At 44.1% G+C, this 17,515-nt stretch overlaps 1 protein-coding gene across 3 annotated transcripts in view; it reads right to left on the reverse strand.

The window, feature by feature from the left end:
• The window catches only part of LOC116820930 (E3 ubiquitin-protein ligase RNF185), a 65,060-nt gene that overhangs the window by 32,011 nt on the left and 15,534 nt on the right, over nucleotides 1-17,515 (reverse strand). The window contains exons 1-2 of one of the 3 annotated variants that reach the window (XM_032773706.2): nucleotides 11,802-12,027; nucleotides 6,513-6,612 (exon numbers count right to left, since the gene is read on the reverse strand). In XM_032773706.2, coding sequence (XP_032629597.1) covers nucleotides 6,513-6,612; nucleotides 11,802-11,817 — 116 coding nt within the window. In that variant the 5' untranslated portion in view covers nucleotides 11,818-12,027. Of the gene's footprint in view, nucleotides 1-6,512; nucleotides 6,613-11,801; nucleotides 12,028-13,890; nucleotides 16,488-17,515 lie in introns of those variants that run through there. The other 2 variants (XM_032773705.2, XM_032773708.2) reach the window with 2 other exon arrangements.

Below are 17,515 nucleotides of genomic sequence, written 5' to 3' on the forward strand. Positions count from 1 at the left end.
CTTTGAAGATTGATCCAGAGATGTGATAAGGAGCCTACTAGTCTGTGAAAGAAGCCAGCAGATAAAACCCAACTTCAAAGTAATAAAAGCCACCCAGACAGATAAGAAACTGGGAAGAGATTTTTGTCTGGGGTTTCCTTAAAGCCAACAGACATATATTCCATTTTCTATTTAAATAGGAAACATCTTATCAAGAAAATAATTCTACTTTTAAAACAAGTCCTAGCCATCAGACAGCAGCAGTTACTCTCCACCCACAGAATTCTGTGAACAGGGTTACTTCCCTTCTCAATTGTTTTATCACTCAATTATGAACATTATAGCTCTGATAAAAGGTTCTCTCTCAAAGAGGTGCTAATCTGTTTATTACACATCTCAGGTTTTAGATCTGAACTCCTGATGAGAACCACTAATCCTCCTCAGGTAATTTTGCAGATACCACTAATCTCTGCTGGACAAACAAGTTGCACTAAAGGTGAGCACATACAAGAGTGAAGAAATTCCAGCGTTAACTTTCCCACAGCTAAATTACGTTGGCCACCATGCATTGTGGGGTTTTGTGGAAGGGGCCAACAACTTCAGCATGTGCATTTTTGCAGTCTAAAAAAAAAGACAAGACAAGACAAGACTATTTAAGATCTAAATAATACTCATTGGTGGCCTTAGAGCAGTGATCCACAACCTTTTTCGTCTGGTGGGTACCAGATGATGAGCCACGGAGGATAGTGGCAGCGGACAAGCATCCGCCAAAATTCCGCTGACAAGCGGCAACGTCAATAGGCGTCGGTGCCTAAATGTCGCCGACAAGCAGAGTCATCCAGAGGCGTTGCTGCTGGAATATCGCAGAAAATTGGCGGCATTTCGGCAGTGACACCTCTGGATGACGTAGCTTGCCAGTGGCATTTCAGTGGATGCTCATCCACAGCCAGTACGTGGGTCCACTTGGATGTCCCGGTGGGCACCACGTTGGGGACCCTTGCCTTGGAGGATCTGTTCGCAAATTGAAAATTGCATCTTTTTATCTGGTTTTGACAGGTTGTCATGAATTCTGTGTTTCTCCTGCAAGATTTGGAGACAGAATGCACTAGCAAACTTGCCACAACAGGGGCTGCTTTCTTTACAATGCTTTTAGACATCTGACATTAACTGTGTAAGAGAAACAAAGAAGCCTGAACTCTGGCCTTGACAGGTAAAAGGAAAACTTCCATTTACAAATTAATTCCATCTTAAAAAAATTCACTTTCCAGGCTCCCCACTGGTTCGTTTTAGATTTAGGAACTCAAGCAGATTTTTAAGTTTCAAGGGTGGGGTTTTTTTTTGCCATTTTAACACTGCAAAATAACTGTCTTGCTGTATTTAAAACAAGGTGTATACGGATAATCCCAGGGGCTCCGAACGGCAAGCGTTACATGCTGCACATTCTCAAATGCTCTGGTTTTTAAAGTGGCAATTTAGATGCCAGGGGTGGTAGTGAACAAGGCACGGACTGAGACTCCTCAGCACTTAGCCTATAAGATACACAGATCACTGTCTATGCACAGAGGGGCACTTCAGTTCATTTATGGGACTGGTAGAAACTGGGGGAGGAGGAGATCTGAGCAGGCTTGGCATCTACTGAGCAAATGGGGAGGCAGTAGTGTGCCTTTTTTCCTTGTCCTGGAGGCACTCCAAGTATCCTGATGCAGACCCAATGCCTCCTTGTACTTCCAAGGCATTTACAACACAAGATGTGGCTGGCAGGGTCACATGGTATAATGGAAGCTGATCGCAGTGATCAGCTATTGAAATATTTCAATAGCATCTGAGTGAAACTCCTGCAAGCAGCCATACCTCTCAAACTGTACAAAAAAGGAGAATGAAGTACTGCACGTTCACTATGTTATTGCCTATTGTTTCTAACTTTAGAACATAACATTCCCAAGCCGGGACAGTGACAGCTCCTCATAGGGGTACACAGATAAGCACGATGCACTAAGAATGAGCATCTGAAATAAGCAGCAACAGATGGAGCTTCTTTGTCACCACCACCACTCACTTGCCCAATTCAAAAAGGCTAAAAAGCTTCCTGAACGTATTTATCTGTAAGGTAAGGAGCAAGCAAGATAAATTCTGTAACTGTCTATTAGATATGTTTCTGGGAACAGCAACATCTCCTTGTAAAGAGTGCACATCTCTAATAACAAAACATGCACTAACACCACTGCCCTCATGCTTCAGGGGCTTCCCAACCCATAGCTTTTGTCTATTTAGATTAAATTTTTCAAGCAATCCTTTGTCTCATTTGTTTGTAAACCACCATGCACACTTTGGGAACAGCGAGTAATGACTTTGATGATAATGCCCTAGAAGACAACCTGAAAATAAAAGCTCAGAATGGAATATCCAACTCTACCTTATATAGAGTGGCCATCAAGATCCTGCAGCAGCTACACCCTCCCTGAGGAATTCTAACTATTCAGAAGACAGACTACCTGCAAAGTGCTTCATTGTTTTTCTAACCCCAATGAAAATTCAGGGTGACCTGTGGGCAAACGAGCACTTAGGAATGGTTTCTCTCTAAATCCGATAGCCAGAGTGAGATTCAACAGCTAAACACCCCATCCACTGCAGAGACATCTTTAAAGAGAGAGACTCTCATGAGGATGAGTGGATAAAGCATTGACCTTTCAACCCTGGAACTCTACCAGGTGCTTACTCTAACTGCCAGAATATATGGATGGAGTGGGGGAAGGAGAGGAGAAAAGAAGCAGAAGGATAAGAAGTGGGTAGAGATGAAAAATGATGGATTTTGTAACTGCCTTTCATTACAAGGAACATGATAAATCTCAGCCCCAAATGCATCTGCAGCACACACAAACCCGGCAGTATTCACAAGCAAACAGCGAAAAGAAGGCCAGAGAAAGCATTAGATATGTCTCACGCTTTAAACTGCACTGCTATAGTCTTTAGTTTGAATCTATCGCACAAAATGTAGCACATTAGCCTTGGAACCATCTGAAATCCTAATCCTGTCCACACAGAATTTAAAAAATAAATAAATACAATCTATTTGACCACTTGTCAGTGGAAGGTAAACAGATTTTCTTGGAAAGTGTGGAGTTCTAAGTCAATTTCTGCTAAATTTAAGCACCCACTTAAAGTTTCTACTTCCAAGATGCAGTGGTGTCTTCCTGTTTCTCCATAAAGACAACTTCAGAACCTATTCTGCTGCTCAGAACTTTCCCCAGTGCAGAGTGAGAAGACCATCAGTTCACTTTTGCCATTCAGAATCCTATCAAGAATGTTGCAACTTTACACTGCTCCATGGCATAACTATGAAGTACAAGGGACGCATGCACCAGACAACTACTCAAAAAGTGAGGTTACCATACAACGCTATCCCCTCAGCATGGTCACAGAGATGTGTTGCTGTCCCCACTAGTAGACAGCATTAAAACATGGACAGGGTTGTGACAAAACTGTACTAGGAGCTACCTCCTCCACCCTGAACTTTCCAGAAGGAGGACAGTCAGAGAGACTACAGCACTCTGCATCCTTTATCACAAAAGTGTTTTTATCTTTTAAACCACAGAACTCATTTCAGATGGCCAGCTCACCACATTCCCTCACCTCTGCCTCCCATTTCTGCTCACCCACCACTCTCATCCAAACACATGCAATATCCCTCTGGCAAACGCAGTTGTTTATATAGAAAAGCAATATCAGCGACATTTTTAGCTTTAGTATGATATATTGAGCCAGGAACAAGGAAGGGAAACTAGCATCAAGTAACCGGCACAGGCCATCAGAAGCCTGATGTTTTATCTACTGTTGATCAGAGGGTAAGCCATCTACCTTAAGGCTATACCATGGAATAAAGTCACACTCTGAAGGCAACAGAACTTGTGTCCCTATGTTGCTAGGGTAGGAAGTTTAATTATGCCCAAACACAATTAAACAGATTTTCCTTCCAGTAATCCTACTGATAAAAATTCAGACATAAGCATCAGCAAGAAGGGAACACAACCATGCCTATTCAGATACTCCTGAAATCTAAAGGAAAGCCTGACAAATGGAAACCTGGGCAAGACCCTATGTGGCCATTGCCCCTGGGACTGAATCTCAGTGGTGGCTGGGGACATCTGGAAGCAAAAACAGGCGGCAACAGCCTTATGCAAAGGGATATTTAGAGAGGACAGATGCCTCTCCTAAAGAATATCAGCAAATAACTCAGTAGGTTCAAGCCAAAGCACTAGCTAGCCAGACAATTTAAGATGTCCAAGATACATATCAAATAGGAATTGATCAATTTCCTCTCCAGCCATACCTAGAGAAGATACAGAATCTATGGACACAGCCTGTGCATGCTATTCAAGAAAGGAGGAAAGTGACAGTTTAAATCCTCAGAGAGATGCACAAGGTCAGCAGCTACCAGCTTGAAGTGTGATCAGAAGGCTAGTCTGACTGAGGATAAACAAAGCTAACAGGCCTGGAGAGGTGCCAATCTGCATGATGGAAATTATGTGCCAGGCGACAAAGTCAGCTAATCCACAGGAAGCCTGTAAACAACTCTCCACAAGAGCTGCTGGAACTCTCAGCTACCAGTCTTCCTACCAGTAAAGGCCTTTTAAAGTTTGACACTGGGATATTAAGCACAAGATTAGAGACATGCTGAGCTACAGAGCGAGAGGAGAAAGGGCGAGTCACTCAATTAAACCTGGAATTTGTTGTTTCAGTGTACAGCCCCACCCTGGAACAAGAAGAAAGGGAATGGCAGTTTCCTTGACTGTAGTTTCTCACAGCATAGCCTAGTTCAGCACAGTAGCGTAATCAAGTGTTGTAGCCAGTAAAGGGCACAAGGCAGTAAGGGAAGCACAACATCAGTTAGACTCAGCAATTTGATGCACTTCACAGGACAGGAGAGTTTGGCATCTTTTGCTGGCATGGTCTGATTAGACTCTTGACTAGGAAATCAAGCTAGTGCACAGCACTACATCCTGCCCTTACTCAGGCTTGTGCAGCCCCACTGAAGGCCATGCAGGCTGCGCAGGTGTCACTAAGGGCAGGATTTGACTGTCTCCATCAGCCCATTATGAAGAGTCCATGTGGTTCACATCCTATCCTCAAGTCCATCTGCTATGACACCACTTGAGAGCTGCCCCACACCTTGTGTAGTAGCCTGAAAGGTCACATAGCAAAAAGCACTTAGTGTAAACTAAAACTTGTATTCAAAGTTAGTTTATTCCAACAGAGCCCTACAGGCATCAGTTAGGGAAGTCTTCACTTTGAGTTGGTGCTCTGGTCTGTCATGCACATCTGAGTTTGACTACTGGTACCAAGTTGGCAGGGGCTGGGGGAGAGGAAGCCTGAGTGCTTAGCCCCCAGGTTGTTTTTGGGTGTGGACAAGAGAAGACTAGAGTTCTGTGACCTTTATTGTCTGGTACTCTTAGACTGGTCATTGTCAAATAGCCTAACACTGGAGAGCCAGGGTTCAGTGGTATAAAGTATTAGTTGCCAGTATTTGCCAACTGGGAGATTATTTAAATTAACATCTCTTATGGTCTGCCACAGCTAGAAACATTTTGCCAGCCAATATGTTTTTTAGATACCAGTAACCAAAATGTTGGATCTTTACTTTAAAAAACACAGGACAGTAGACACTTCTCCTGGCACATATCACCCACCTCCCAAACCCCCCTTTCCCTGGGCACAGACAAAATAAGCAAGGGTGAAAGGATAAAGCCAGATGAAAGCTAGAACCTTAGGAGACTGATCAACAGCTGTTATACAACTGCTACTCATAGTGGAGTCAGCAGAAGCTGCATGTGTTCAGAATCAGGATCCCTTAGAAAATGCAACTAATGTAGCAAGAATTGGGTAAACTGCTCACGGAACAGATTACAAGCATGAAATCTTGCTGCTAAGAGCAGAGGATTTCAAAGGCATCTTCACTCTCTGCTTCTAGCAATGTGGTCAGAAGAGATTATGGCAAGTTGTAGATCTAAATAGCTTGACAGGGAGAAAGTATGTTTGGGGAACGCAAAGCCTTCCTGCACATCAGCACCTTTCCCTGCCAATCCTCAATAGCTCCCTCAAACCATACATATATGGCAAAGAGAGAACACCACCGCTACTCAAACTGCCTCAGCCTAGTTCAGTGGGCACTATCTTAGGATGTAGCTGAAGAGAAATATGCAGCATCTCACCTATCTGCTATCACCACAAAATCAGAGCTTTCATTTTTATTTTAATCTTTATTTGTGTGTTGTGTAAGCACCACTTCTCCCGATTGTTTCAAACAGCTATTAGAATTGCAATCCAGTTTCAAAGTGCTATGCCAGCATTAGAATATAGTAATGAGCAGAAGCATGTGATCATTCTGTAAGATTTTCCTGAGTAGGCATAAAGGTGGCAGTAAAATACTGCAGTCAGTTTAAACCCTGTAAGTGTTAATACTCAGCATACAGGCTAACACAATGGTGGATGAACACAGGGAAAAAGTAATATCTAAAAACAGGCTGGATTTAACCTACCGGAAGCAAGAGCTGTGCCAAGCTTCATTAACAGTCCTGTACAGTCGTTGACCAGCTGGAATGCTGTCCCCACAGCCCAGACATCTCCAGACCTCTTCACCTACACACAAAAAGCAGAGCATTATTAGAATGGCCACCAAACAGCATAAGCTCTCTTCATGCTATCAGGCAAGAATTCCCACAACCTCTGTTAGGACAATCCTCGAGTTAAGTGTTCAACGTCAACTCCTCCAGGGCTAGAAAAGTAAAAGCCAGTGCCACTATCTGACACTCAACTCTAGAAAACGAGGGGCATTTCCAGCCAGAACCTTAACACACTTGTGCACATTTGTGTCCAAAGACCTGTATGCTTCACTACAATGGCCATCAGTGTCACTGTGCTCTGCAGTATAAGCAGGACTCAGTTAAATAAATCAAGCAGTCACACTTGGCTGCCTTTCTCTCATGCCCAGAAATGAGAAGGACAAACTAGTTCAGTATTTCAGCTATTACTCAGAAGCATTATATGCTAGGCTAGTACAGAAGCCAAGCTAGCATTTGTCCATGCTAATGACTCAGAAGATTTACAGCAATTCATCTAATTAACGGGATTTCCTAGGAAAGAGAAAAGGCGATAAGGGAGAACAAAGAGAGGTTTGTTTAAAGAAGAATAGCCTTGACTGCAGTCAGCTCACTCTTTACCATAAAGACAAAATGGTTGAGGTAATATCTTTTATTGGACCAACCTCTGTTGGTGAAAGGCAAATTTTTGAGCTACACAGAGCTCTTCTTCAGGAAGAGATGTTGGTCTCTTTCACCAACAGAAGTTGGTCCAATAAAAGATATTACCTCACCAGCCCAGTGTCTCTAATATCCTGGGACCAGAGATACATCATTATTACAAGCATTTATGCGGCCTAAAGACAATTCGAGTTGAAAGCGGCAACTGGGTTTTGGAAAAGAAACAAATCTTATAGGCCTACTGTTTCCTGGGCTTACCGACCCTTCAGGAGCAGCTAGAGACTGGCAGAAGGATTTTAAGGCCTCTACTAAAATAGACACGATGATATTACATGTTCCCGAGTAGTTTACAAACCTGGACAACAAAAGGATTGTAAGGCGGGGGGGAGAGGAAGAGTGCTTGGTGTACAAGGGCAGACTACTTCAAGTGTAGAGGGCAGCATGGCAGAGTCATGAAGCTAGGACTAAAGGAAACTAAGGAGGAGTTCGTGGGGGAGGTTCTGGGGCCTGCAATGTGCAGGAGATCAGACTACATGATCATGATAGTCCCTTCTGGCCTGAAAGTCTACCGATCTATGAAACACAAAGAGATGATTGGGAAGTGAGAGCAAAGTTTAGGTGGTGTCAAGAGTGTGGAAAGACATGTCACATAGTGGAGCAATTGTCAAAATGCACCTTTTTTCTACTCAAAGTTTTGTTCAATTGAGGTTTCATGCAAATGATATGCTAAAAGAAGGAACTCAACACTCATCAATCAAGCATTCATCTAAGAGGCCAGACTTCCAATTTATGAACAGCCAGTTTTCAGAGAACGGGAAAGCCTGACAGAAGCTCAGTCAACTCCACCACCACCACCTTCCTGAGCCACATGTAACAAGAGTTGGCTCCTGTTCAGGGTCACCTGCTAGCACTGAGTGTCTGCAGCAAATTAGAACTGGGCAGGGTACAGTACTGACATATGCAATGGCTCCCTAGCAGCAAAAGCCATTTCCAAATGTCTTTCCAGTTGCCACTCTCTGTGTATTCGTAAAGAGTGGCCAAGGGAGCCAGAGTTTCTGCTCAGTGTGTTAATTTTTCTGAGGCTCTCACAAACTGCAGGTTCCTTGTTTGCTCAAGATGCAGAAACAAACATTCAACTCAGAGACCCTCAGGCCCAGATTCTGCACTAATCACCTCTGCCGGACTCAGAAAGCTAGAAACTAGGATGCACATCCATCTATTTACAGGTTTTGTTTTTCAAATCTTCAGGATACTGCATTTGAGACACAGATCCTTAAGAACACAAACACCACAGGGTTTCTATTCTTCACTAGAAAGCTTGAAAAGAAAGAAATTTAATGCCTGAAATCTAACCTTCACATGCTTAGGTAACCAGACCAAGCAGAACAGAGCTCCTACATTACTTTTCTCCTCAGGTATGATCAACTCCAGTAGATACACTCCATTGTCCAATGCTGAGAGGAAAGCACACTGGTGCGTTTCAGGATTCACAACTGAAGTTTCTTTTCAAAGCAACCCCAGATATCACAGAGAGCCAGGTTTATTGCCTCATCTTGTCAATTCTTTGCCTGGTTCTCCAACATCAAGGTTTGGGATGGAGATGAAGTTGCTAGATCAAATTTTCAATCACCAGAAAAGGTTCACCAGATATGAGAAGCCAATCTAACCTGCCATGGACCTCTCAGCATAGTGCATTCTGCACACCTCAGATGAAAAGATCAACAACTTGCTTATCAATGACCATGAACAAATGATCTGTGCATTCAAGACAGCTCAAGAGCTAACCATTTCTACTGCACCATGTGGTAGCAGATGAGTAGACTCATCCTGACAACCTATGGCAAAGAGAGAACCTAGAAGAGTAGAAAAGGCAGGGCACCACAATGGGAGAGGACCCAAGACTAGGAGAAAAACCTGATTCGAGAAACCATTAATTAGACTTCAATAAAGATATACATTTGCTCTAGGTACTCTCCTCAAACACCCTTAGGATAATCTTTCATTGGAGAACATCTCTCTTTTTAAATCACTTATGGTTTTTCTAAATATTAACAGATATTTAACTCAGTTTCCTGGTCTCTTCCTCAGCATTCATAATGAGACAGGAAGCTGCAAGGGATAGGAAGTCACGAGTCTCTCACCCCCAGTGCAGAGATCAATATATGTACACGTATCTAAGTAACTCAAGCAACAAACAAGACCCACCCTAACAAAAAAGGGTTTGCTAGTTTAAGTGACACTGTCCATACAAATTGAGTTAAACTCATTTAAGCTACAAATGTATCAAATAATCAATTCTTCCTTCAGTTAGCTTTGGCTCAATACCATAAGCTGCTTTACCCCTTTCTGCTACTTAGAATATAGGACTCCAGTTGACCTTATTCACAGACACAATGTTGATTTAAAACCCAAGGGAAAGATGCAGAAGGCCACAGCCTCTGCTTCATTCACTTAGTATAGGAATGTGCTCTTCAGTTTCCAATAAGCCTGATGCATGTTCCAGAGTAAAGGGTAAGTCTCTGAACCTATGTGCCTGAGAAGTTACACATGAGGAAAAGGAGCAAAACCGTTCAGCGTCCCCAAAAGTGTAAATAAAAAATGCAATAGGTGAACTAGATTTGGACATCCTGCCTTCTGTTGAATAAAATAGTCTCTGTGAACAAGATACATGTTCTTTACATCCAGCTCCCTCTATTTAGTGCCATAAGCATACCATGTACTGTACAAAACAGAGCCTTTGTTCCAAGGAATTTAAAAGCACAAGTTACCACACTGTTGTTAGTTAATGTGACTGACAGTCACCTAAAAGGCTCAACCAGGACTTTACAAATTCACCTAAGTTCTCAGTAATCACCCCACTTGCAAAGTAATGTTAAACAGCTGTTGCATTGCAGTGTCAAGACTACACAACAGTTTAGGAAAGCAAGTGAAAAATTATGTATTCAGCTGAAGCAATCCCTTGTTGGCTTAGGTATCCAGGAGAAACAGTGAGGATGAAAAACATAACAGAAGTAAGTAATCAACAAAGTAGGTCATTCAACTCAAATTCCTCCAGGCCAACAAGAATGCCACTGGGTGAAGGAGCAAAGGAAGTGCCTCATTGCTTAGCAGTATACCCTCTACAGATAATCTATAAGGCTAACCCTCAACTACAAAGATGGTAGCTGCAATGGAATCTCTCAAAGCGAAGACAGCATAAAGCATGGGTGGAACCTCAACAACAAAGAACCCCACTGGGATTTTGCATGTCTGGGAATGAAAGTCTCTGCATAAAGAGAAATCAGATATAATAAAAGAACACAACTGAGTGCCAAAAACAGATTAGTCTGGATGCCTACACAGAGAAAGAGAAAGAAAAAACAGACATTTTTGTGGAGCACTGGGACAGGAAGGCAATTCACAATGGGAGTCACAACTCTCTTTCCTTCAGGCTTTCTGTATGACTGCCAGACCAACATATCTACAACAGATCTGTCTGTGTGCCCAGAAGGTCACTATGCCTGCAGGACAAGTTGGAAAAGTCTGCTGAAATTTTCACTAAAGCTTCAAAAAACTGTTATAGATCAATATTTAAGACCAAGAGGGAGCTGTAATAGCCAATGAAAGAAATAATCAAGATTCAACAGCAATTTTACATTATCAACTGAGACATTTACATAGTCTTTCAACATTGTGCAAATTAAGCCTCAAGCTGATGTCCAGGTTCCACTGTCCAGAAAACGATGCAAAAGACTGGAGAACATAAAAATATCTGCAGTCTCCACCAATGGAGAGGGCAGGGTCACTCTGAACTCATGTCAGCTATGATATGCACAGCAGTTAAAGGATTGCACACCCAGCCTTTAGCCGGGTCATTATTAGGCACAAGCTTATAAGTGACTTCTTGATACCATGCAGCCACTTCTGTGCCCTGCTGTTCTGCACTCAGCTAGCAATCCACAATCCCTCCCACTCACCCAGATCAGTGTGCCAGTGATGGAGAAAAAGCAAAAACTTATGGCCCTACACTCATACAGATGGCTTGGCTGGCCCTGTCCACCAAGGCCTAGAGATGTGCGGAGACTACAAGGAGAATATGAGCAGAGAGGCTATACCAGGACTCCAGGGAAGGGATATGGGAGGGGCTATACCCTGACCATAGGGGGATGTGAGGGGAGAGGCTGCACCAAGACTCCAGGGAAGGAAAATGGGAAGGGCTATACCCTGACCATAGGAGGATGTGAGGGGAGAGGATAGTGCCAGAGTCCCAGGAGAAAGGAGCTATGCCAAGGCCCATGGGGAGGGGGCTGTACAAGGGGCACTGGGGGAGTGAAAAAGAGTCTCGGGGACAGAGCAGTAGCCCCAGTTCCCCGCTAGCTCCTGTTGCGAGCAGCCGCAGGCAGCACCTGTCCCCATTGGGCGGGCCTGGCACGCAAAGCGCTTAGCCACCCCCCGCGGCAGCCCAGCCGGTGATGGAACCGCGCCCTGCAGCGGCCGTGGACAGCAGAGCCGAACACCCCCAGTCCGAGGGCGGAGCGCGGGGCCTAGGCAGTGCAGAGACCAGAGCTCGCCCCCCTCACCGCCCCTCACCTGGCGGCCCCTCCATCGCCCGGCCGGCTCACTCGCTCGCCTCAGTGCGGCGCGTGGCCAAAGCGCCTCCACCGGGTCTCCGGACCTCGCCCGCACATGTGACGTCAGCCTCTACGAAGTGCGGGGTGGGTCATATTGCACCTGGCCCAGGAGGCCTACAACGCCCGCCCCGGGGCAAATACTGCACTGCCCCTTCCCTGCCGCTGGCCAATCACAGCTCCGCCCATCGCTGGAAGCCCCGCCTCTTTATGGTCACAGGCCAATCAGCGACTCCATTAATAAGAACCCCACCACTTCGGACCACAGACCGCCCCCTTTTCGAGTATGGGCCAATCACCGCTCGGCTCGGCCCCCTCCCACCTCCTCCCTGACGCCACACGTGCAAAACCAGCAGGGAGATTCGGGGCGGGACGGGGCTGCATTTGAGAGCCCTGCTCTTGCTGCGTGAGCCAGGGCAGCTGTAAAGGGGCGAAACTAAAGCAGCCCATAGAGGCCAGCCCTACTCCCATCCCCAAACCTGGCTCCCAAGCTCTGCCAGCCCTCCTACTTACTCTACCTCCTGGCACCACAACTCTCTTGCGGTTCTCTAACAGCAGGGGAAAGGCTTGGTGCCCACACCCACTGCTACCTGCCTTTCCCCCCCTTGTTTTAATCTGGGGTGCATGTTCCTTTACACCAGAGGTTCTCAGACTGTGGTTCAGGAGCTCCATTCAGGGATCTGTGGATAGTTCCATCTAAGCTGCATCCCTGGGAAGTTGCACATAAAACAATGAAGAGCCAGTCACCTAATTAGAGGAGCTGCACAGGCAAGATTCCCCTAATTAGGTACCTGGACCCTTGATAAGATACACATGTGTGGTGATGTGGTGGCCTAGAGGAGACAAGGGGGCAGGTGGGAAGGAATGGTGGGGTGTGGGGGGAAGTTTGGTACATGGTAGGCTGTGGCAGCCAGAGAAAGAGGTGACTTTCCCCAGGTCCAGGGCTGCGGGTGTTGAGCAGAGACAGCCCTCCTTCCCAGCCTCAGCTCTGTGGCATGGGACAGATTCTTCTTCCCAGCCCCAACTTCGGAGCTACTGCGGGGGGGAGGGGGAGAGGGAATAACCCTTGCATTAGAAAGATAAGACTACTGATATTAACATATGAGTTGTGTGCTTTTATTTGTAGAACAAAAAAAGTTAGTTACTGTTATTTTGTATATACTGCTTTTATCCAAAAGTGATTTACAAGAGAAAGCTAATTGTACAAACAACATTTTGGTCCACTGAGACCTTCAGCAATTTTCAAGTGGACCATGGGGGGAAAAAAAAAAAAAAAAAAAAGTTGGAGAACCACTGCTTCACAGTGTACAATAGCAGTTTCTACTCCGCTCAATCCCTCCCCCATTCAGGCTTTTATTGTGCCGTGTTTTTTTTTTTTGGTCTTCCTCTGAAATCTCAAGATTGCTAGTGGCGGTGAAACTTTTTCAACTATGTAAATGACATTAAAGGATGGGAGAGATTGAGTCCAGGCAGAAGTAGGACAAGGCCATTCATGAGTCCCCACTCTTGAGCAGATTCATCCTCATATACAAGATAGTTTCCTGCTTTAAAAAAAAGTTTGTCACTTTTTTCTTTTTAAGACATAAGTAGTGAGACAAAGGGATGCCTGCTTTTTTACTTTCTCTGTTGAAAGAGGTGTAGTTCAATCTCGCAGATGGTCTGTTTAGACTAAAAATAGCTGGCCTATATGCTAATACAGGTAGCACCTTCAGCTCCAAGGAATGTACTCTGTGTGAAAGGATCAGTAGGTATAGAGGATATCCTTTTAAGTCTAGTCTCCAGCACCCTCAAAAACAGTTTCACTGCCATTTGTCAGAAGACAGCAACTACTGGTTCCTTCTTTGAGTGAAGAATACATCATGGACATGCATCCTACAGAGCAGGTGTACCAACAGCAGCGCTGATACTGCTAACATTTTCCAAAATAATATAGATATAAAATATTTTTTCTGTTACTGTGTTCACAGTAATGCCTCCAACAGTGAAATTCCAAGCAGCACAAGGAAGAGCACTGCACTTCCTTACACAAAAGGAATCCATATAGGCTGAGGTCAATGTAAAACCATTTTTTATTCTAAATCACTTTCACAACAGTGAAAATTAGTGAACAGTAAAGGGTTGCACTGTATGTGCCATCTTTCTCTAACTGCAGACCATGTGCAGTCTGAATACTAGGGAGAGGAAAATGATACAATACAAAATCCACACTAAGAAAATCAAAAGCATTAACACTTGAACTATCTAATTCTTGGATAGCCAGGAAACTAATGACTCTAAATTCTGTCATTGCAGCCACTTAAGTCTTCACCCCTTCAGCGTCTCAAGAGCAACTGGCAAAATAAGCTTAAAATTTTATATTTTAAAACAAAAAATGTTAAGTCTGGTTTAATACCTCTTTTGTTCATGTTACAGCTGAATTTCTCACTGTCATCTTCAAAGGACAAAAGCTTTGAAGAAAATCTTCATACTAGATTACTTCTGGAAGAACACACTCTCTTTCCTAGTATAGCAGTTTCTCAGAATCATGCTAGGAGGGAAGGAAAATAAAATCCCTTTTACATTAGCAGATGAATGTTCCCTTTTCACCAGCAGGTGGAGCTGCCTCTCAATAAAACATCAAGGCAGTGAAAAAGCTTCTTATATGGCCAGTTGATGATAAAAAGGCACTTAATTTCCAAAATATGCACTACAGAAGCTAATTAGAAGGGATGAAGCTCCCAAAGTGCCTGTACTGTTCAAGCAGCACTTGAATTACCTATACTCAACCAGATCTTGCATCTTGGTATACGATGGATGAGGTAAACTATTGCAGAAGCCAGCTTTGCAAAATCGTGCTTGCTGAGGAGACTTTTGGGGCAGGCAAACAAAACTCCTACCTGCTCTTCCCAAACCATCATGCTACAGGTGGATGAACACTTTGTGTTTAGGCGAGTAAGTTTCATTGCTACTGCTCATGGTTGTCCTGCCCAGGCACTTCATCCTTGTACATGAGAAAAAGTCTAGCTCCTGAAGCAAGTCCATGAGTTTCTGTATATTGATTTGTTTTGTCAAATATCATGATTTATTGCCCAGGAAGTCACAAAATTCCTCTCTACAGAAGGTGAGTCTCTGACTATTAGTGATCTGAGTCAAAGAAACAGCATCTCAAAATAAAAACAGAAGAGAATCCTTTTGAAAGTGTCCAGTTAGAATTAGAAGAAAGTCAAACAGAGATAAAAAATCCCTCATATTTCAGGTACTGTGGATCCAGAGAATCAATCAGAAATACTTTTTAAAGCTTTATACCTAACAGAATTCCATAAAAGCTTTCAGACTTGTGGCCATAACTTCTGCAACATCCTCCTCCAGGCACAAAAATATTTGTAATCTCCTGTCCTTCAAATTATCATCTTTGGTAAACCTGCAGCAGCTCATGCACTACAGCTACTCCTTACATGCTGGAAGCAGCTGGGCACTACCATACAGGCAATGGTCTTACACTATTCCTTACAGTGGCACCTGCTAGGCAAGTTTAGATTTCATTTTTTGCCAAAATAAATGTGTTTGAAAAGTTAACCTCACAACTCACTTAATATATCCCCATTGTGGCCTGTCCCCCCAAACAAGATGATCTCAGATCTGTAAAATGATTTTATTCAGAGTACACAATAGTCCTGGAAGTCTCACAACTTTGGAAGAAGGAGTGAGTGCAGCTACAGCAATATAGTTATGAAGGTACTATCCATGAGTAAAGCCAAAGACAGCTGCACAAACCCAAGAAAAACAAACACTGCTTTGTCACTGAGGAACGGCACTGCACGTGGCCAGAGAGGTACTCTACCATCCAACAACCCTACTCAACCCCATGATGAGAGAATTTTCAAGAGTCTAGCTCCGGAAATTCAGATTATTTTACAATTTTAGGCTGAAGTTTCTTAACCCCTCCAGTTACAGCCATTCAAGTGCCATGGACTTTTCACAACTCTGGTCAGTAACAGCAGGTATAGAACACTGGTCTCCAAAGCTGATTCCATTTTCAGGCAGATGCCCTCCCAAAGAAGTCTTATTAGTGCCGGAAGATATTTCCTGGCAAGAACTGGACTTTGATATAAAAAGATTAAAGAATGTTCTGGAACTTCAGTTGATGCATTTCTTTCCCATCAGGGATGTTACACACGTGATACTGATGAACAATGCAGTAGGTTCCTTTCCTCACCCGCCCACACTCCTTCAGTACCAGTGTCTTCCACATAAACCTGGCCTAGCTGATTGGCACAGGATTTCAAAGCAACGCCCCCTTTGAGAGTGAAGCTCAAAGCTAGGTCCATGGTTGTATCTGGATACCAGCGGTATGAGACATGGCTGAGGTAAGACATGCTTTTTAACTGTTATTTAATTCCAAGGTTCTGGTGCAACATGCGAGATTCCTCAATATGTTGTGGCACCACTGATTCCTGGAACCTGTGATTAGCAATGGAACCAGACACCAAAAGGTTTAAAGTGGGATGGGGGAGCAGTTTTTAACTAGTTCAGAGACCCTGATGACCAGGAATATACAGGGTATAGAGCAGTTATGCAATCAACAGCCAGAACATGATCACCAGAGCCACAAACAGGAAGAGACGGGATAGAAACTGCTCATCCACATACTGGGGAGTCCCTGGAACAGCTGAAAAACAGGAAGTAAAACAGTTCAGTTCTTTCCTCTTCTTCAAGATGTAGTATATACTGCACATAGCATATTCACAAGTCTAGAGAGATTAGCAAGGAACCCACCAGCTGACAGACTGCTACTGGCAAAATTTCTTTGTTACAGGAATGATTCAGACTGCCTCACTCACACTGGGAATTAGGAAGGAATGCAAAACATCAGATCCACAAAGCAAGATTAGGCCTGGGGACGTGACCCTACTCAAGCTTGTAGTCCTCACCAGATATTTACAAAAGACAATGCTGAAGTAAGTCTATCTCAGCCAGGTGTTTATACACCAGTGGTCCCCAACCTTTTCCAGGTGGCAGGCACCGGACAATGAGCCACCAAGGACCGTGGCCGGCAGATAAGCATCTGCTGTAATACAGCCAAAAAGCGGCAACGTCAAGAGGCGTGGCTGCTGAAATGCCGCTGAAAATCAACAGTATTTCGGTGGTGATGCCTCTTGGTGACGCTGCTTTTCGACGGCATTTTGGCGGCAACGCCTCTTGATGATGCCTCTTTTCAGCGGCATTTCGGCAGATGCTTGTCTGCCAGGCAGTATGCAGGTGCACATAGAGGCCCTAGCGGGCACCATGGCGCCCGCAGGCACCGTATTGGGGACCACTGTTCTACACTACAAAGTTTTGCATCAGCCTTTGTCCTCCACAAGAGGAAGCTACCTCAGAATAAGCAAGTTATAAACAGACAGAAAATCTTAAGGGGAGTCTTATACCAATAAAACTAGTGGGAAGCTTAAAGGAATTGAAAACTAAGTGTCTCCGTCTGAAACAAAACACTGAGCCTGCAGATGAACAACAAGTTTAAAAAAAGGATTACTGACAATCATTAATTTCCAGAAGCTAGGCGTGGATAACAAGGGATGGATCACTCGATTTCCTGTTCTGTTCATTCTCTCTGAAGCACCTGATATTGGCCACCGTTAGAAGATAGGCTACTGGGCTAAAAGGACCATTGGTCTGACCCAGTAAAGCCATTCTTATGTA

The sequence above is a fragment of the Chelonoidis abingdonii genome, chromosome 22 (genome assembly GCF_003597395.2).
Source record: "Chelonoidis abingdonii isolate Lonesome George chromosome 22, CheloAbing_2.0, whole genome shotgun sequence".
NCBI lineage: Eukaryota > Metazoa > Chordata > Testudines > Testudinidae > Chelonoidis > Chelonoidis abingdonii.